Consider the following 20,547-nt stretch of genomic DNA (forward strand, 5'->3'; position numbering starts at 1 on the left):
TGCTCCTTTGGAAGCTTCTAGGGAAGGGTTCTTCCTTGCTTTCTCCAACTTCAAGCAGCCTCAGGTGGCTTGTGGTAACCTCACCCCGGTCTCTCCCTCTCCCTTGTGAGAAGCCCAGTTCAATCACTACCAGTAAAATTTACTGAAAATCTGGGAGGAAATCCATTACAGTGCTAGAAGTGGTGAGATTATCAATCATTTTCAGCTTCTTCACACTTTTTGTATGTTCCAAATTTTCTGTTATAAGTGCCTTTTACAACCAGAAAGAAACAATCTTTACTTTTATTTTTTTTAAGACTTTATTTATTTCAGAGACAGAGATACAGCCAGAGGGAATACAAGCAGGGGGAGTGGGAGAGGGAGAAGCAGTCTTCCCGCCAAGCAGGGAGCCCGATGCAGGACTCAATGCCAGGACCCCGAGATCATGACCTGAGCCAAAGGCAGATCCTTAAAAACTGAGCCACCTAGACGCCCACCATTATTTTTAAAATAATTACCCAGCACCTGTTACAATCTGCTGAGGGCTTATAATCTAAAGAAGGTAAAATGGGGGAAAGTGCATAGATTAAAAATGTGTAACAAAGACAATGCTGACCTATAATCAGTATTCAATAAATGCTTACAAATAAACACGGAAAAGAGCACACGGTTTTAGCTCAGATCTGGATTTAAGCCCAACACTCCCATCCGCCAGCTAACCTTGACTAAGTTACTCCAAAATTCTGTTTTCCTACTTACAAGAGGATTTTAATTTCCCTGTCCCACCAAGCTTCTGCAGGAAAGTGTTACCGAAGAGGCCAGCAGCACAGTCTGAGTCTGAGCCCTTAGCAAGTGCCTCCCCCTATTTTAGGTGTGACATTAATTCGTTGCATAAACAATGTAAGAATCTGACAGACGGGTGACAAAATGAACATAGTGAGGGCACAGACACGGCCAGGTGAAGAGGAGTAACCGTGCAGGCAGAGTAAGGGAAGATGTCCTCAACTTTCTGATCCAGAAAAGTAAGCGGTATCAGTACTTCCAGGACAGAAGAAGAATTATATGACTGAACAGAAATGGAGTCTACAAAGTTGTCCAGTTTCAGGGAAAGTGAGACAATCCTATACCAAAAGACAACCTTAATTCCCTTATATGATAAGAGAGCAATCATCTCCCATAGTAAGTTTCCGATTAAGGAAATTCCAACAGCCCAAAATGCCAACAGAGACCCTATTTCTTCCTCCTCTGCACTGTCACTGTGCTCTCCTCAGTTCCTAGACGGCTGCTAACATCAGAAGAGGGGCTGTGCCTCCTCAAACACCTTTTTTAAAGCTACAGAAAATCTTTCCCCAGAATCACCTGGAATGTCTCATTCCAGCTCACTGGCCAGCACTGCCGCCCAGGGGCCGCCCAGGGACGGTGCTCAGCCAACAGTTCCCTCAGGAAGAACCAGAAGAGAAGGTGAGGAATGGAGCCAGTGGCTGTTGGAAAAGCAGCCGACGGGGTCCGCCATCCCGGTGTGTGCAGAGCTCACGCAAAGAGCAGAACAGAACATGAAACTGAAATCCGAGCGGACAGGACGGGTGTGCCCCTGGGCCAGTATCCAGGAAATGACAGAAGAGGGCCAGGGGATGCCTGTCCCCAGGCCGGGGTACCGGGGGAGATTCCTGGGGCAGGGGAAGAAGAGGCTCATTTCCCACCCGTCACTGCCGGGATGACTAAAGACGCTAATGGACTCAACCAAAAAAATGGCCGGAGGCGGGAGACCGGACAGGAGAAGGTGTGCAGATGTGCGCCATCTACAGCACTATAGAAAGAGATGTCCCTGGCCCCGAAGTCTAGGAAAACGCCCACCCGGTGAAGAGCGGGCTCCTGCTTGGTAGGGCTTCCAGGAGAGCCTGTCAGGGGCTGACAGCCAGCAGAACCCCAGGAGAGAGCCCAGATGCCCCGATGGGGGCACATTTCTGAAGCATCGACGAGCCCCATGACGTCCTCCCGGCACACCCCCACAGCAATCTCCAGGCCATCTCGGCTCTCAACTTCCCAGTAATGTTTCCCTGAAGTGAAAATGTTTTTTCCCAAAACACAGGGTAAGTGCTGAAATCTGTCCACGAACGGTGCGTTCTTCTGAGAATTCCTCCATCCGCTAAAGTAGCTCCAGGCTGAGGAAATCAAGGGCCAAGAACTGGCTGATGCTCCATTTTTCACGAATCGCCCGTCCTGGGAGAAGACGAGCTTGGGATGAGCCGTGCCTTCAGCGACACTTACAGCCACTGCAGAGAAAATGACAGTGGCCATTTAGAACGTGACAGCTTCCCAGCAGCCCTCCTCCAGAAGCATCCCTTTCCCAGCCTCAGTGGTGTGCATCTCCAGACAAGAACTCTTAGCGATGAGACACCCACCCCCCCCACCCCGCAGCGCCTCTCAACTCATCCTTGGCCGGGCCTGGCAGGCCCCAGTGTGGCCTTAGCATGGTGAAATCTTCATTCCCTTCTTCTCCAAAGGACTAAGACCTAAAAACAGGCAGCTCGTTAGTTCGTGGCCCCGAGTCTTCACAATCAGCATCAAACTGGGAGAAACATGACCAGATTCTGACTTGCTCAATCAGGACCAGACCAAGATGGCGGACTGGCTGGTGCTTTGCACTGGGACACAGAGGTGACACTATTAACAAGTTTTCTCTTCATTCGTTCCAGTTGTTCACTGGGCATCTCCAAGGGGCCCCTGACCATTCAAAGTCCCCCTCCATCCTCTTGGGACTCCTACCCCTTCCCATGCAGACATCTTCTTGTCCTCTGTGTTCTCTGAGCAGCAAGGGCGCTACCTCTACCCGAACACTCACACCCTTGAAATCTTAAGGTTATCTGACTCCTATTTCTCTCTGACCCTGAACAGGTTATTCGTCACAAGTCCTATTAACGCCACCTCTGAAACAGCACTCAGATTCTCTGCCTCTTCTCCATCTCACTGCCACCATCTTCACTCAGACCTCTAGCACCCCCCGCTTTAACGGTCTCTCTGACCTCCCTCCGGGCCTCCCAAACCTCTTCCTCCCAGACTCTCCATGTCTCTCTAGTTTACCAAGCCGTATTTTTTTCATTATGTTCAGTTAGCCAACATATAGTACATCATTAGTTTCTGATGGAGTGTCCAACAATTCACTATTTGCGTATAAACTCAGAATTTTTAATTTTTTTTATAAAAATATAATGTATTATTAGCCCCGGGGTACAGGTCTGTGAATCGCCAGATTTACGCACTTCACAGCACTCACCATAGCAGATACCCTCCCCAATGTCCATAACCCCACCACCCTCTCCCTACCTCCTTTCCCTCAGCAACCCTGTTTGTTTTGTGAGATTAAGAGTCTCTTGTGGTTTGTCTCCCTCCCGATCCCATCTTGTTTCATTTATTCTTTTCCTACCCCCCAAACCTCCCACGTGGCATCTCCACTTCCTCATATCAGGGAGGTCATATGACAGTTGTCTTTCTCCGACTGACCTATTTCGCTAACATAATACCCTCTAGTTCCATCCACGTCGTCACAAATGGCAAGATTTCATTTCTTTTGATGGCTGCGTAGTATTCCATTGTATATATAGGCCACATATTCTTTATCCATTCATCTGTTGATAGACATCTAGGTTCTTTCCATAGTTTGGCTATTGTGGACATTGTTGCTATAAACATTCGGGGGCACGTGCCCCTTCGGATCACTACGTTTGTATCTTTGGGGTAAAGACCCAGTAGTAACACCCAGAATTTTTTAAATCAGGAATGGATATTAGGTTTTAACAAATGCTTTTTCGGCATCTACTGAAGTGATCATATAGGTTTCCTTTTTTTAGTTTGCTAATATAAATTACACTGGTTTTTCAAATGTTAAATCAACCTGCTTTTCTAAAGTAAAACCCGTTCAGTTATGATGCTTTATCTATAAATATGTTGTTAGGTTCAATTTGCTAAAATTACCTTCAGAATTCTTCTGTGTCCATGAAGGACACTGATCTATAGCCCTTTTCTCTTGTAATGTCTGTCTGATTTGGGTATCATGATAATGCAGACCATGCAGACTGAATTAGGCATTGTTCCCTCTTTAGTGTTTTGTTAAGAGTTCATGTAGAATGGATATTTATTTCTTATACGATTGGTAAATTCAGAGAAATGGGACATCATCTTTTTTTTTCATTTAACATGTTCCTTTCCTCTTCTTGCATCAAAAATGTTCTCTTTACCCTGGTTTTGGTGTAGTTCCCCTCATATTTCTTGTGCTGAGGGCTTATCAACCTTATTTAATCTGTGGACTTATGGTCTTCACCAAATTTGGAAAATTTGGAGACTTTTTTTTTTAAGATTTTATTTATTTGAGAGAAAGAGAGAAAAAAAAAAAGGAGTGGGACCAGGAGGAGCAGAGAGAAAAGCAGACTCCCCGCTGAGGAGGGAGCCCGACATAGGGCTTGATCCCAGGACCCTGAGATCATGACCTGAGCTGAAGGCAGCCATATAACTGAATGAGCCACCCTGGGGCCCTGGGGCCATTATTCCTTCAGATATAACTGAATGAGCCACCCTGGGGCCCTGGGGCCATTATTCCTTCAGATATTTTCCCCGTCTCATCCCCATCCTACCCGTCTCCTCAAGGACCCCACTTACCACCCATAAGCCTGCATGAGACTGTCCTCCAGCTCACCCAGGCTCTTTTCACGTTTTAAGGGTTTTTTTCTGCATTCGTTTTGAACCTTCCACTGGTGCACCTTCAAATTCAATCATCTTTTTTTCTATTAATCCCAACCAGTGGGTTCTTCTCCATCACTGTAGTTTTACCTCCAGAGGTTTGATCTGAGACTTTTTTTTAGATCTTCCACGTCTCCAAATACCTCTTATAGGATAGCTGATTAAAGTCCTTCTGTGCTTATTCTAACATCTGGGTCAATCCTGGGTCAATTTCAATCTATTATTCTCATCATGTGTCATACTTTCCGACCTTTTTGCATGCCTGGTCATCTTTGACTGGATTTCAGACATTGTGACGATCTCAGACATCAGGTACTCATTTTTAAAAATCTTCTTGAGGGGCACCTGGGTGGCTCAGTGGGTTAAGCCTTTGCCTTAGGCTCAGGTCATGATCTCAGTGTCCTGGGATCGAGCCCCGCATCGGGCTCTCTGCTCAGCAGGGAGCCTGCTTTCCCCTCTTTTTCTGCCTGCCTCTCTGCCTACTTGTGATCTCTCTCTCTGTCAAATAAATAAATAAAATCTTTAAAAAATAAAAAATAAAAATAATAAAATCTTCTTGAGCTTTGTCCTGGGATGCAGTTACCTGGAAATAATTTGATCCTTTCAGAGCTGGTGTTATGATTTATAAGGTGGGTCCACTAATGAGGCAATATTTTCCCAGGAATTAGGAGTTTTCTAGTCAGGCTGCTAGGACCGGACATTGTTTGGGCTCTGTGGGAGCACTAGGAACTGTTCCTTCTAATCATTTTGGAAACGTCCTTCCTCAGCCTAAGGTGGTTTTTCACAAGCATCTGCTGGTCAGTATTCTGCTAAATACTCAGGGGCCACCTCTGTAGATCACCGCCCCCAGGATGGCTCTCTCCTCGCCAGTACTCTGGCCAGTGCTCTCCAAGCTCTCCCAGCTCTGTCCTCCCTGGGCTCAACCCACTCCTCCACCTGGCTGCGCCTCCACGACCCCCCCCCCGCCCCCTGCGATGGCCCGGAAGCCCGTCAGGCTGGAGGCTGGAGCCATCCCAGAGCTCACCTCATCTGTTTTGCCTTTCCTTGTCCTGTACTGCCTGCCTGACATCCAGGGTCGGGAAAACAGTTACTTCAGGTGCTGTGTCTGTCTTGCTTTAGTTTGTGCAGCTAGCTAAGTTTCAGGCCGAAGCGGAAATCCGGGCCCCATTACTTCATCTTAGTAGACAGCTACCACCACAGGGTTCCTCATCAGTGATGCGCACGAGAGAACTGCCTGTGTCGTGTTTACAACACCGACAAGCCTCAGCATGTCCCCGGAGATCCAGTCACCTTATCTTCAGACTTTCCTACACTCACCGTATCCACCTCAGTTCCTGCCTTTCCCCACAACGTACCTTACAGTTTAGTCACTTCGGATACCCTTCCTCCGTTCTCTCCACAGCTTAGCTCTTGCTGCTCCCTCTGCTTACACGAGTATACCTCCATTTTCCACTTGGCAAACTCCTATTCGTCCCTCAAATCCCAGAACGATGTCACCTTTGTGTGAAAACTTCCCTACTTCATCCCCAACAGAGCTCTTTCTCTGACCTCCCATGGTATCTTACTCGTACCATGAAAAACAGGAAATCCCACTATGTTACGGCAAATGATAGGAGTCTCTCTCTCCAGTTTACTTACATTCTTAGAATAGGTCTTTTTCTTTCTGTATCGCTAGCAGCTAATAATGCATGGTTTACCTTAAGTGAATGTTTCCTGAATGAAGCATATAGCCAGGTATTCTAGTTATCATCATTTTTCCTGACCCTCCTGCTGGCCCTATGTTCTATTTCTTCTTTCTTTTCTAGACTCTTCTCAGTGCTTATTCTCTTATATTAAAGATTTCTGGGAGATGCAAGCTTGCTTACCTTGCAATCGCTTCAGCATTTCCTTCATCATTGGAATCTGGCACACATTCTTCACCATTAAAACTTCAGGGGAATAGTCCACATCCTGGTTCTCACTCCTAAGGAAAGCAGAGAAGGCTACGCTTTTTCGGAGACAACTCGGGCAGCCAAGGCCCCCAACTCCCACTGAGAGCTCCAAGCCCAAGCTTAGACCACCACGTGCCCATTCCCCCTTGTGAAAGCGAGCGGTGGAAATTCCTCCTCCACCGACTCTCAGGTGTGCCCAGACTGCTCTCTGGAGCCCAGGCCTGTCTCCCCTCCACTCAGGACCCCGTGAAAAAGCAGCAGCTCATACCTGGTCAACAGATCTTTTGGATTCTGTGAAGAGAAGAAAAACATAAGCAAGTTACGTCTCCTCCTCCCAAGATCTGATACTCAATTTTGTGAGCAGGTGTTTTACATCAGTCGCGTTTGCTAATGTCACGGGTGATCTCATGCTGCCAAACCCAATGGACTGAACACACAGTGTCTTTTTCCTCGCAGGACCCCTCTGCGCTGTTCAACAATGGTAACCAATCCCTTTCTTGAAACCCTACTCCTCTTCCTTTGGCACTTCGACACGAATTCTCTCCTGGCTTTTTGCCTACTTCTCCATCCATTCTCTTTCACCCACAGACAGTAACAAGTGTTGGTGAGAATGTGGTGAGGATACAAAATGGTCAGCCTCTTCGGAAAATAGTTTGGTAGTTTCTAACAAATTAAATATACGATACAGCCTGGCAATTCCGCTCCTACCGTCCACCCAAGAGAAACAAAAGTGTATGTCCAGACAAAGAGGGGCGGGCGACTGTTCACATCAGCATCATCCATTATAGCCAAAAGGTGGAAAAACCCAAATGTGCATCAGTTCATGAGCCAATCCACAAAATGTGACATATTTTATAGTGAAATACTATTCGGGAATAAAAAAAGGAATATAAATACAATACTAACGAATGCTACAACATGAATGAGCCTCAGAAACAGTATAAATGAAAGATTCCATACACAAAAGATCACAGACTGTATGACTCTATCTACAGAAATACTTAGAAAAGGAAATCTAGAGTCAGAAACCAGACTGTCTGAGGCTGGAAGCAGCAACAGAGATCAGCTATAAACAAGCACCATGTGGTCTTATTGGGGAGATGGAAATGTTTTAGAACTGGACTTTGGTAAGCCCAGTTCCACAACCAAGACTTCCACAACTTGGTAAAATCACTTACTTAGCTACAAAAAAGTACACCTCAAATGGGTGAATTATAAGATATGTACATGATACCTTAAGAAAGCCTTAGAAAAAAGAAGTATCAAAATGGTTAATCGCCACATGAAAAGGTACTCAAACTCTTGGTCAGTAGGGGAACGCAGCTACCGTTGGAGCGGGGCGCAGGGGTGCTGACTGAGGGCCTGAGCTAACATGCTGCTGCATCTGGGACGGCTGACATAGAAGACCTGACAATGCGAAATAGGGCCAAGCGGACAGGGCCACGGGCTCTCTCTCTCTCTCACTGCCAGGAACCATGGCAACTGGTGCAAGCACTTTGGGAAATGGTTTGGGACATGAACCAACATCCGCCCTCTGACCAGGAACTGCTTTCACAGACACACAACAGACAGAAAGGTGGACCACGTTCCTAACTGCTTTTCTGTGACAGTAAAAGCCGCCCCTGAGCTGTGACAACCAAAAATGTCTCCAACACTGCCCGTGGGGAGCACAAGATCTCTCCAGGCTGCAAAGTGCTCCGCAGTGATGGACAAACAACCATCGACAGTGACATGGGTTAGTCACACAACATGATGTCAGGAAAAAGCAGCACGTACTGAAGACTCTTGTTCAAAAACAGGCAAGACAAAACTGCATGAGAAGTCCAGAGGAAGAGCAGCCTCACAGAAAAGGGAAGGGGTGTTGATGGAGCCATGCGGGGGGTGTCTAGCACCCTGGCCCAAGCTACTCGTCCTATCACTTCATTTGGCTGGTGTTTCCATAGATGGGTCCCTTGGTGATAATCTGTCAAGTTTATGATTTATTGTATTGCACTGTATTAAAAATGATGCCATCTGAATCCGTGGACACAGTAATACTTACAGGGGAAAGTAAAGCTTAAAAACATTTACCAGCAAAAGAAAGGGTCAGTGTAGATGGGCTAAGCATGCCAGTTCTGGAGGCTGAGAAAGAACCAGAGCTAAAGAGCAACCCCAAGAACTAATTAAGAAAATAACAATTATAGGGGCACCTGGGTGGTTCAGTGGGTTAAGCTTCTGTGTTCAGCTCGAGTCATGATCCCAGGGTCCTGGGATCGAGCCCTGCATCAGGCTTTCTGCTCAGCAGGGAGCCTGCTTCCCCCTCTCTCTCTGTCTGCCTCTCTGCCTACTTTTGATCTCTAATAAATAAAATCTTTTTTAAAAAAAGAAAATAAGAATCATAAAAATTGGAAGAGCAGATGTTAATGATGTCATTGAAGCATTAATGGTAGTGGTAATGGTGTTAGAAGAACCTGGATTTCCATCACTGGAGGAAGGAATGGCAAAATGTGGTGGATGGACACATGGGTCCAAGGTACATACGGCAATAGAAATGGATCTTAAAGACACAGTGCCTAAGGAAAAAAGCAAGGGGAAGAATGCAGTAAGATTAAATCAATGAATAAATTAAAAACACATAAACCAAAGCAATACTGTAGTATTGTGCAAGAACACATTCAAGTAAGAGGTAAAATTTAGGAACAACGGTATTTTTTTGATGTTCCTATAGTTCTTTTTTTTTTTTTTTTTAATGTGTCTATAGTTACAAGAATGGAAGTGACTTAAAGGCTAAAAATGAAGGAATAAAGGAAAAAATGGATGGGTGAACACATCAGTAAAATAAGTTCTCTTAGGCCCTGAGATACCATGATCCAGTTCTATGTTCGTGAAACATTTCCCTACCCTTGCCCTTATTTTGGCTGATAGACGTTTTTTGTAAGCCTTCTGGTTCATGTGCACCTTTGAGGTTTCAGATTCTGAGCAGATATTAAATCTATATTGAAAAAACTATTTAAATGTGTTATTTCAAAGATTCTGCTAAAGTACACATTTGGATATGTAACCAGAACTTCAAGGTTCAAGCACGTTGAGAAAGTTCCAGACAATTCTTATAAATTATTACACTTAGATGGCATATAACATCCCGCTAGCAACCTCCTGCTGAAAGTAACTGGTGAGTGGGTTCCTATGTCTCTCTTCCTTAAAGGTAGAAGAGAATGTTGTCTCTTGATAAGCAAAAAAGGTAGAAAGTGGAGCACCTGGGTGGCTCAATGGGTTAAGATTGAAGCAGTGATCAAAAACCTCCCAAAAAACAAGAGCCCAGGACCTGACGGATTCCTTGGGGAATTCTACCAAACTTTCTAAAGAAGAAATAACACCTATTCTCCTGAAGCTGTTTCAAAAAATTGAAGCGGAAGGAAAACTTCCAGACTCTTTTTATGAAGCCAGCCTTACCCTGATCCCCAAACCAGGCAAAGACCCCACCAAAAAGGAGAATTTCAGACCAATATCACTGATGAATATGGATGCCAAGATTCTCAACAAGATCCTAGCAAACAGGATCCAACAGCACATTAAAAAGATTATCCACCATGATCACGTGGGATTCATCCCTGGGCTACAAGGATGGTTCAACATTTGCAAATCAATCAATGTGATAGAACAAATTGATAAGGGAAGAGAGAAGAGCCACATACATGGTCCTCTCAATTGATGCAGAAAAAGCCTCTGCCTTCAGCTCGGGTCCTGATACCAGAGTCCTGGGATCGAGCCCCTTGGGCCCTTTCTCTCTCTTTCTCTGATAAATAAATAAAATCTTTTTTTTTTTTTTTAAATGTAATCACAGATTGAAGGACCCCTTCAATAGTTCTTTCCTCTTCGGTCACATATGGAAGAAAGAGAGGTTCTGAGGGCTCTAAGACCAAAGGCGAATCAACCCAGCAGAAAAAAAGAGACCGTTACAAATGTTAGATCCTACCCGAAAATGGAAAGAGCTAGAAGGACATTTACCTGATGAGGATACAAAGGTAAAAGACTTACTGCTAATAAAGTGGCCTAGAAGTCCCAAATCTAAGGACTAATGAATTACTTTTTTTTTTAACTTTTTTTTCTTTAGGAGGCTCCATGCCCAATGTGGGGCTTGAACTCTCAACCCTAGGATCAAGACCACATGCTCTGCTAACTGACCCAGCCAGACCCTCCTAAGTTGCTAGATATTAGAAATTATTTAAATGAATGTTATCAATCAAAATCTGGGACTAAGAGCAAAGTTCTTATCAAGTTATGATCATAATGATTAAAAATTAGTTAGAGGGCGCCTGGGTGGCACAGTCAGTTAAGCGTCTGCCTTCAGCTCAGGTCATGATCCCGGGATCCTGAGATCCAGCCCTTTGCCGGGCTCCCTGCTCAGTGGGGAGCCTGCTTCTTCTCTCCCTCTGCCTGCCACTCTGCCTGCTTATACTCTCTAATAAATAAATAAAATCTTCAAAAAATAATAATAAATTAGTAAAAAAAGATAAATGTATCTTAAAAACTGTCCAGACAGTTATCTACTTTGTGATTTTTAGGTGTGCTTTGTTTTGCTACTCTAACCAAGAATTACAAATGGACAAATACGATGAATGGAAAAGTCTCAGATGCGCTTCAGATCCTAGACAAACCGTGGGCCCCAGTGAACCCTGGTGTCTCATAATACCTGAGCTCAGCACACCTGACTTTCACAGTCATTACCCTTGAAAGGTGAATCTTTGGTTCTTTGATGATAGTAGCAACATAATCACCAAAGGAGAGAAAACATTTCTTCTCCGACACCCACTCCCGAGGAAAGGCCCATAGCTCTGAAGACCAGCGGAGCCCCGGGAGCGCCGCTCGGAACCGCCCCCCCCCCCCCGGCCTCACCTGGAGCAGCTCCAGGGTCGAGCTCTCGCTCTTCTCCCTGACCTCCGAGATGAGCTGCTTCAGGGACGTGATTTTCTGATGGAGCTTTAACGTGTTCTCATTCTGCTTCTTCGTCGTCTCTTCTTCTTCTTCGCTCAGTCTCTGAAGAAACAGCTGCTCTTCTTCCTCCAGAAAGAGGTGCAGCTTTGCGAAATCGGCGCTCAGTCTCACCCGCTGGTTCTTCATCTTCTCCTACAGCCACAGGAGATGCGCTCAGCCCTGGCCCGGACTCGCCGAGCGCACGACACAGCCCATGGGGCTCCCATCCTGATCTCCGCCCCCAGAGAGCCCCAGCCCGGCCCACACCCCCCAGACTTCTGTTCATCTAGTTCTAGGACGTGGCATCTCTGCACTAGCCTGTAGAGTATGAGTTCGTGTTTCCTAACAGGGGAGGCTCTCCCACTGATGGCAACGCCTCGTGCGTATGCCCTTTGAGCTAGAATACACTTTCACATTCAGTATTTAGTTCAGCCTCCAGGACACCGACAGTTTAGTGTTGTTAAACCTTTCAATGTGCAGCAGAGCGCATCGCGCCTCCCAACTAAATGAGTCTCTCTCAAAGCAAAGCGCGTTTACTCTCCATGATGCTGTGGGCCCAAACCAGCAACGACCTAGGAATATAGTTAGGAGAAAGTGGGAAGCAGAGGGGCACTAGCTTAGAGACGTGGGGATAAAGCATGTGAAAGTCCCATCCCCCGAAACCACAGGTCAGTAGAGAGCCTGTCACCTGTTCTGTCACCTCATCGGCAAGGAGCCTGACAACTCTTCCCAACACCACCAAGGGGCCTCCGGGGCAAGCACTGCCCCCTCGGCTTCTGCTGTTACCTTCCACGCGGTGGCATTCTTCACCTCGATGTCCTGAAAGTACATGGCTTTCTTCATCTTGTCCTTCAGACTGCACTGAGCCTTAAGCAGCTTTTCCTGTGGCAGAAACGCTTATCAGAGAATTCCCCCTCTCCGCCAGCACCCTGCCTGTTCAAAAGCTAAAAGCCACTACCTAATCCAAACAGGGAACAAGATGGAGAAAATGTTCAGGACAGCTACAGACCGAGGCATAAAAAGTATTCCGGGCTGGGGGCGCCTGGGTGGCTCAGTGGGTTAAGCCGCTGCCTTCGGCTCAGGTCATGATCTCGGGGTCCTGGGATCGAGTCCCGCATCGGGCTCTCTCTGCTCAGCAGGGAGCCTGCTTCCTCCTCTCTCTCTCTGCCTCTCTGCCCACTTGTGATTTCTCTCTGTCAAATAAATAAATAAAAATCTTTAAAAAAAAAATTAAAAAAAAAAAAAAAAAAAAAAAAAAAAAAAAAGTATTCCGGGCTGAAACCTTCACAACACTATAAGAGTCACTATACAGAGTCTGCCTATTGGGTTGGAAAAAAATGAAAACTATTAAATAAAGGATTAATAAATACCTAATATCGGCAAGGGAAGCCTCTGATACTGCAGTGGTGACAGATTTTTGTAAAAAGGTGCCATCGTCCGTTCAATTGGCCAACATCTAGTACACCATTAGTAATTTTTTAAAAATTAATTAATTAATCAATTCTCATGCAAGAAAAAGACCAAAAACAAACAAAAGAAAGGTGCCATCTTTGTGAAGGGTAACCGAAAGGACTGAGAATCATTTAAAATGCATAAGCCTACTTCCAATAACCTGCGCGATGAAGCACTGGCAAAAATAATACGTGTTAATAGGTATAGTACTGTTCTCTGCAGCATGGTTCATTATCCATCAACGGGGAATTATTAAATAAATTATGGTGTTTTGCTACTCTAATGCCAATCTCAGGTAGCTCTCGATATACTGACATCGTTAAGTTAAAAAAAACTAAGCTGTTAGACAATAGTATTGTATAACTTTGTTTTGAAAAGAAAAAATATGAATGTATTTATGTGTGTTTTATTTACTTTAGAGAGAGAGAGTGGTAATGCCTGAGCAGGGCAGGGAGCAGAGAGCGAGCACGGCAGGCGGATGCCCCGCTGAGCGTGGAGCCCTCCACCAGGCCCAATCCCATCACCCCGAGACCAGGACTTGAAATGAAATCAAGAGCCGATGCTCAATCAACTGAGCCACCCAGGTACCCCTGGGTGTATGTTAGTATTTAAATAGGAGGAAAGGCTAGAAGAATACATACCTAAGTATTATTAACACTGGTTATTTCTGTGGAAGAGAAATGTCTTGGAAATTGGGGCAAGGGGACTAAAAATTTCATAAATTTCTGTTTTGCTTGATTTTCTACATGAGGCATGTACCATTTTGTAACTTAAAAACCTGAATGATGGGGTGCCTGGGTGGCTCAGTTGGTTAAGCCGCTACTTTTGGCTCAGGTCATGATCCCAGGTTCTAGGGATCAAGTCCCATAACAGGCTCCTTGCTCACTGGGGAGCCTGCTTCTCCCTCTGCCTGCTGCTCCCCCTGCTTGTGCTGCCTCTGTCAAATAAATAAATAAAATCTTTATAAATACATACATTTATACCTGAATGACCTGTTAAAAAAATAAAAGGAGTCAATCGGCATTAACAGGGTGGTCTGTGGAGGGGAAGCACCTGGTAGCAGAAGGTCAAACGTGACCTCAGACAGCAGCAGGCAGGTTAGAGGTGTACACACAAGAGGAAAACGGGCAGGTGGGGGGCCCGGGTGGCTCAGTGGGTTTGGCATCTGCCTTCAGTTCAGGTCATGATCCCGGAGTTCCGAAACAGGGATCAAGCCCTGCCTTGGGCTCCCCGCTCAGCGGGCAGTCGGCTTCTCCCTCTGCTGCCCATCCTCCAACCCCTCATGCTCTCACTCTCTCTCAAATAAATAAGTAAAATCTTTTTAAAAGGGGGGCAGGGCACACCTGGGTGGCTCAGTGGGTTAAGCCTCTGCCTTCAGCTCGATCGTGGTCTCAGGGTCCTGAGATCGAGCCCCACATCGGGGATCTCTGCTCAGCAGGGAACCTGCTTCTCCTCTCTCCCTCTGCCTGCCTCTCTGCCTACTTGTGATCTCTCTCTCTCTCTGTCAAATAAATAAATAAAATCTTAAAAAAAAAAAAAAAGGAAAACCAACAGGAACTGGTAACCAGATGTCTACAGGAGGAAGGAGTCCAGATTTAGCCTGTGGTTTCTGGCTTGACAACTAGAAGGAAGGACTGTAAGCTATTTACCAAATTAGGAAATACAGGGAAATGAGCGGTATGTAAATGAAATTAAAGGTGGGAAATCATATTTGACTTGAAAATTTGAGTTTGAGCTGTGTGGGGGATATGCCAATGGGTACAGTTAGTTAGCAGCTAAGGGTCAAGAAAGAGCTCCACAGGGCACCGGGGTGGCTTAGCCGGTTAAGCGTCTGCCTTGGGCTCAGGTCATGATCCCAAGGTCCTAGAATTAAGCCCACGTCAGGCTCCCTGCTCAGAGGAGGAGTCTGCTTCTCCCTCTCCCTCTGCCTCTCCCCCTACCCTCATATGCTCTCTCTCTCAAATAAATAAAATCTTTTTAAAAAGGGGGGGGGGTGCCTGGGTGGCTCAGTGGGTTAAAGCCTCTGCCTTCGGTTCAAGTCATGATCCCAAGGTCCTGGGATCGAGCCCCACATTGGGCTCTCTGCTTAGCAGGGAGCCTGCTTCCTCCTCTCTCTCTGCTGCCTCTCTGCCTACTTGTGATCTCTGTCTGTCAAATGAATAAATAAAATCTTAAGAGAGAGAGAGAGAGAGACCTGAGCTGCAGAAGCAGATTGCGGGGGTAGAGCACCGGCAGCAGCTGAAGCCAGGGTGTAAGTAAAATCCCCCAGTAAGAGTCTATCAAGAAGGGGGTCCAGGCTGGAACTGGGAACAACTGCATTTAAAGGAGGTGTAGAGGATGAAAATCCTGCCAAGAAGCTGAGTGGTGGCCAGTGAAAAACCAAAAAAGGATGGCTTCTTCAACACCAAAGCAATAGAAAATGTAAATAAAATCTGGCAAAGACTGCCAAAGGCCGCAGAGTGGCCTAGGGCAGCTTCCTGAAGAGTGAATGCGTGTCAAAATAAAAAGCTAAAAGAAAAAGAAATGAACAGAACTCAGAAATAAGCATGACAAGGTTTTTTTTAATTCTTCCCTAGGAAAAGCATGAAAACTAGTATGTATCACTTGTCTTCTGATCATTTTCAAAAAACAAAGGCTAAAACAAAGTGAGGTCACTGGAAAGAGCGACGGCTCCAAAGCTGGCGAGGCTGTGGTGCACCCAGGGCTCTCACAGGACTCGGGTGGCCATGTCAAGGGCAACAGCAGCTCTAGGCATAGGTCTGGCATCAGACTAAAGACACATCAATCCCAGGCCCAGCGGTTCTACTACTAGGTGTGCGTCCACAAAAAGACCTGTATGAGATACATCAGTTCTATTCCTAAGAGCCAAAAACTAGACACAGCTTAGGTACGCAGGGAGAGAAAGATGCGTAAACTGCGCTACGGTCACAGAAAAGAATACGATGCAGCAGTAAAAAGAAACAGGCTACTGATGCACACAAAATGGGTGAATCCCAAGATACACTGAGCAAAAGGAGCCTGTAGAGAGAAGTACAGACTATAAGATTCCATTTATGTGAAGTTCCAGAACAGGCAAAAGTCATGTTCGGTAGAAAAAAAATTAGAACAGTGGTAGGGTTGAGGGAGGGGGGAGAGATTAACTGAGAAGTGGGTGACAGAGCTTCTGGGGTGATGATACTGTTACCTTTTTTTTTTTTTTAAGATTTTACTTTTAAGTAATCTCCACACCCAGTCTGGGGCTTGAACTTGCAAATCCGAGATCAAGAAACACGGGCTCCACCGACTGAACCCATCAGGAGCCCTGGGAATGTTGCTTATCTTGAGAAGGATTTGGGGTGCCCAGGGATATGCATTTGTCCAAGCTCAGCAAATGTGCACTAAAGATGTGCATATTTAATTGTATTAAATGTAACTTCAAAAAATACCACAAACACATGTTAAGTGTGATTAATGTATGCAAGTGAAAATGTAGGAGGAAGTCTGCAATTAACTTTAAATGCCTCTGGGGTGCCTGGGTGGCTCAGGTCATGATCCCAGCGTCCTGGGATCGAGCTCCACATCGGGCTCTCTGCTCAGCGGGGAGCCTGCTTCCTCCTCTCCCTCTCTCTGCCTGCCTCTCCACCTCCTTGTGATCTGTCAAATAAAAAATTAAATCTTAAAAAAAAAAAAAAACTTTAAATGTCTCAAAAGGAAGTAAGAATTGATGGACACAGAGAAAAGATGGATAGGTAGGCAATACACAGTGTAAAATGCTAATGGCAGAATCTAGATGAGGGTCTACTGGTGTTATAAAATTTATGATTGCTTGGAAACTGCATATTAAAATGAGGGGGGGAGGGATGAAATTAGGTTGTGCATCACCAAATCACCTGTGCAGATTTCTTTCTAATACAGTGTCGTCTAACATGTAATCCATTTATTACCCTTAATTGTTAACTTAAATAGGTATATAATCCTGCTACTTCAGAAGCTATTTCCAGTAATTTTATTCCTTTATCAATGATATAACTGTTACTTTGTGATCACTGTCAAATCTGATGTATTGATCAGAGAGCTGTTTTGAATGGCACCAAGATTTCTTTTCAAGTTTTCACTTTTACTTAATAATGAAAAAACAATCATCTTTTAAATAGAATTTCTCAATTTTTTAAAAGCCCTTAACAATTCCAGTATGCATGAAATATCCCATATCGTTGGTTCTAGTCCAAGACTCTACCTAAGTCTTTTGGAATCCTGCCACAGTTGGAATCTGACTAGGACCCATGAATAAAACCGGGCATTCTAGGGACATTAGAAAACTCGTTCCCTGCAATAACAGAAACTGCCACAAGGTGGCAGGAGGGCAACACCAAGCAGTTCTTCAACACTAATTCCCAGCGCTCTTCCTCCCCCTACATTCCAGAAGAACTGAGCAACTTCCAGTCTTCGCACAATTATCACATGCCATTTTAAGCCACCATACCGAGGAATATACTGTTCCCTTGGCCTGAATATCCCCTCCCTACCTACTGTACTCACCCTTCAAGAGTGAGTTCACATTCAGCTCGGTGAAACCATTTCTGACTCCCCACTGACTCCTCACTGAGGAAGCCATGTCCTTCATACAAACTTGGATAATCCACTCACATACTGAAATTTTTGGTCTGCGTGCTGTGTCCCCTTCAAGACAAGGGCTCTTTCTTATCCGTTTATGTCCAGATCCTAGAACAATGCCTAGTACCTAGTACCTAGACAGTACAAAGGTACTGAGTGGACGTACACTTTGTACTGCCACTTTGCATATTGTGCCACTTTGCACAATTGATAAAACTGTGCAGCATGGGGCGCCTGGGTGGCTCAGCCTCGGGCTCTCTGCTCAGCAGGGGGCCTGCTTCCTCCTCTCTCTCTCTCTGCCTGCCTCTCCGCCTACTTGTGATCTATATCTGTCAAAAAAAATAAAAAAATAAAATCTTTTTTAAAAATCCTTTAAAAAAAATAACTGTACAGCATTTTATAGTTTATAAAACACTTTAACTTGTATCATTAAACCCGTGTATTCAGCCAGTACTTACTAGAAACCAATTCTGTTGGAGACCACTGGCGTTACACCATAGAAGGGGGTAGGACTACTCTGGAAAGGATGATCAAGGAAGGTCTTCAAGCTCAAAGCTAAAAAGATGTAAAGGATGGAAGGTCGGGATAGAGAAAGAACAGGCTTGAAACAAAAGCAAGAAGACAGTGGGGCTGGAGCAGAATACATAAACTGATTTATGCAACGGAAACTCCTTAACCCATAAAATAGGTAGCACAGATAATCTCCAAATTCAAACATTACGTGATTTTCCCCAACTGATGGAGGAAGCTGGGAACAAATCCCAGCTTCATCCCTCCATGCCTGACATTTCCCAAATCATCAGCTGTCTGTTACACCTGTAGGTATACACCTGCACGGTGCAAAACAGCCCCCCTTGGCCAGGTGAGCACCCCAAATGTGGATGGTCCCAACTGACACGTGCCATGCATGTAAACACAGATTTCAATGGCCTATTATGAAAAACCAAAGTAAAATATCTCACTGATAACTTTTCATAGCTATTAGCAACACCTGTTTCTTTGTACCACTAGGAAAGTTTTATTACATACGTGGCTTGCATCCTGTTTCTATCGGACAGCACGGGCATACACCCTGTCGGTGTGGCTGTCTTATTAAACTAGGAGCTGCCGGGAGCCCGTATCTTGAAAATTCTATGCAGACCCTCCCCATCCCAGTTTTAAGCCCCGCTCTGAGGATCTATGCGATGAGGATCTTAGCTTCTTTGCACCTGGTAGGCAGGGTGGGGGCTGTACTCTCAAGGGGAACAGCAGCCACCTCGCGGGTGCTTGGATGAGCATGAGGTCAACGGTAAGCCTCCCCGGGAAGAGCTGCAGCCCCGCTACGGCCCGCTCACCCGGTAGCTGCAGGAGGCCTCGTCGATGGGCGCCATGGTGTGCCCCTGGTGCTCCTGGGACTCCCTGCACACCAAGCACACGGGCCGCTGGTCGTCCTCGCAGAAGAGCCGCAGCGCTTCCCAGTGGCGGCTGCACTGGCCGGGGGGCACTGGGCCCTGGCGCTGGCGCCGCGTCCTCTCGATCAGCCGGGCCAGGGCCCAGTTGGGCCGTAGCGAGGAGAACGGCGACGGCTGGCGGCACTCGGGGCAGGGGAACGAGCCGCCGCCTGGCCCCCAGCTGCGGAGCAGGCAGCCGCGACAGAAGTTGTGGCCGCACTCGATGGACACCGGGTCCTCGAAATAGTCCAGGCAGATGGAGCAGGTCAGGTCTTCCTGCAGGTCCTCGGCTTCCATGCCGCTTCTCTGCGTCGGGGTCGGGGTCGGGGTCGGGGTCGGAGTCGCGGCGAGGCGCGGGCGCGGGCGCGGGCGCGGCCGACTCTCCGCGGGCGGCTGGTTGGGGAAAGAGCGGCGGCTCCCCTGGGGGCTCGGGACCCCGGTCGGGCGCGCGCCGGTGGGGCGGCGGCTCTTCCTCATGCGCGCGCTGCAGGTTCTGAGCGCGAGCACGGCCGCCGCAGGATTTCCGCGACGCGAGGGCGCGCCGGGGCGGTCCGGGCCTGGCCGCGGGGCACGACGGGACGCGCGCCGCGCCTCGGGCGGACGATAGAGCTGCGGAGCTCGCTCCCGAACGCCTAGAGAGGACGCGAGGAGCCCTCGCCAGCCCTCCTCCAGCCCTCGCTGGAGGAGCCAAGCCGGGAGGCGCCCGTGAGGCTGCGCGGCCCTTCACGCCGGAGAGGTGAGGTCCGCGTTCGCTTGCGGCGCGGGGAGACTTGAGTTCTGACTTCCTCGGCGAGCTGCAGCCCGGCGGTCGGGCATTCTGGGCGTGCGGCAGCCCCAGGGCTCGGAGGACCAGAGGGGTTTGTGCAGCTGGGCCTGGAGTGGGGGACGAGGAAGGCGCTGGGCCTGTTAAGCTTGCGCTCCCCCAAGTCCGTTCTTTTCATTCGTTCTTCGGTCTGCAAGACCTCCGGACTTCGTTCTCGGTCTCCAAGACCTCCGGACTTCGTTCTCGGTCTCCAACCGCAAGGGCTAGTTGAGTTCTTGGAAAGGCAGGATTCTCGACTTGCCCCCGTGAAGCCCACATATTCTGGTGTTGGAGGAGCTGGATACATTGAAGAGCCAGTGTTCGGAGAGGCGAGCCGGAGAGGGAGTGTTTAGCCCGCACGAGCTAGTGGGGAGAGGGGCTGTTCACCCTGTCACCTTGATTTCTCTCTTTCTTTCCAAGCCCAGGAGACCAACACCACGTCAAAGCAGCTCATTCTAGAGCGTGGGACACACCCAGCGCAGATAAGGCTACTGACAGTTAAATCAGGGTAAAGAATCTAGGGTTAGATGATCCTACCCGGACAGGAGACTTCCCACCAGTGTCTTAGGTTGTTCAGCTCTCGACAGGTCTGTGGGTATGGGATGCTTTAAGCCACCTCGGGGTGATCTGCGAGAGTGGCTCTTACCGAAGATGCTAGAAGGGAGCAGATCCT

The 20,547-nt window shown here is 47.0% G+C and overlaps 1 protein-coding gene across 1 annotated transcript; it reads right to left on the reverse strand.

The window, feature by feature from the left end:
* Nucleotides 1-275: 275 nt before the first annotated feature.
* On the reverse strand, nucleotides 276-19,612 carry TRIM4 (tripartite motif containing 4). Its single transcript, XM_059153851.1, has 6 exons — nucleotides 18,977-19,612; nucleotides 12,384-12,479; nucleotides 11,520-11,750; nucleotides 6,913-6,935; nucleotides 6,579-6,676; nucleotides 276-2,252 (listed from the first exon to the last, which is right to left on the reverse strand). The coding sequence occupies exons 1-6, from the start codon at nucleotides 19,547-19,549 to the stop codon at nucleotides 1,669-1,671; spliced, it is 1,605 nt and encodes a 534-aa protein (XP_059009834.1). The 5' UTR covers nucleotides 19,550-19,612; the 3' UTR covers nucleotides 276-1,668.
* Between the last annotated feature and the right edge of the window lie 935 nt (nucleotides 19,613-20,547).

Source organism: Mustela lutreola, chromosome 17 (genome assembly GCF_030435805.1).
Source record: "Mustela lutreola isolate mMusLut2 chromosome 17, mMusLut2.pri, whole genome shotgun sequence".
NCBI classification, from domain to species: Eukaryota; Metazoa; Chordata; class Mammalia; order Carnivora; family Mustelidae; genus Mustela; species Mustela lutreola.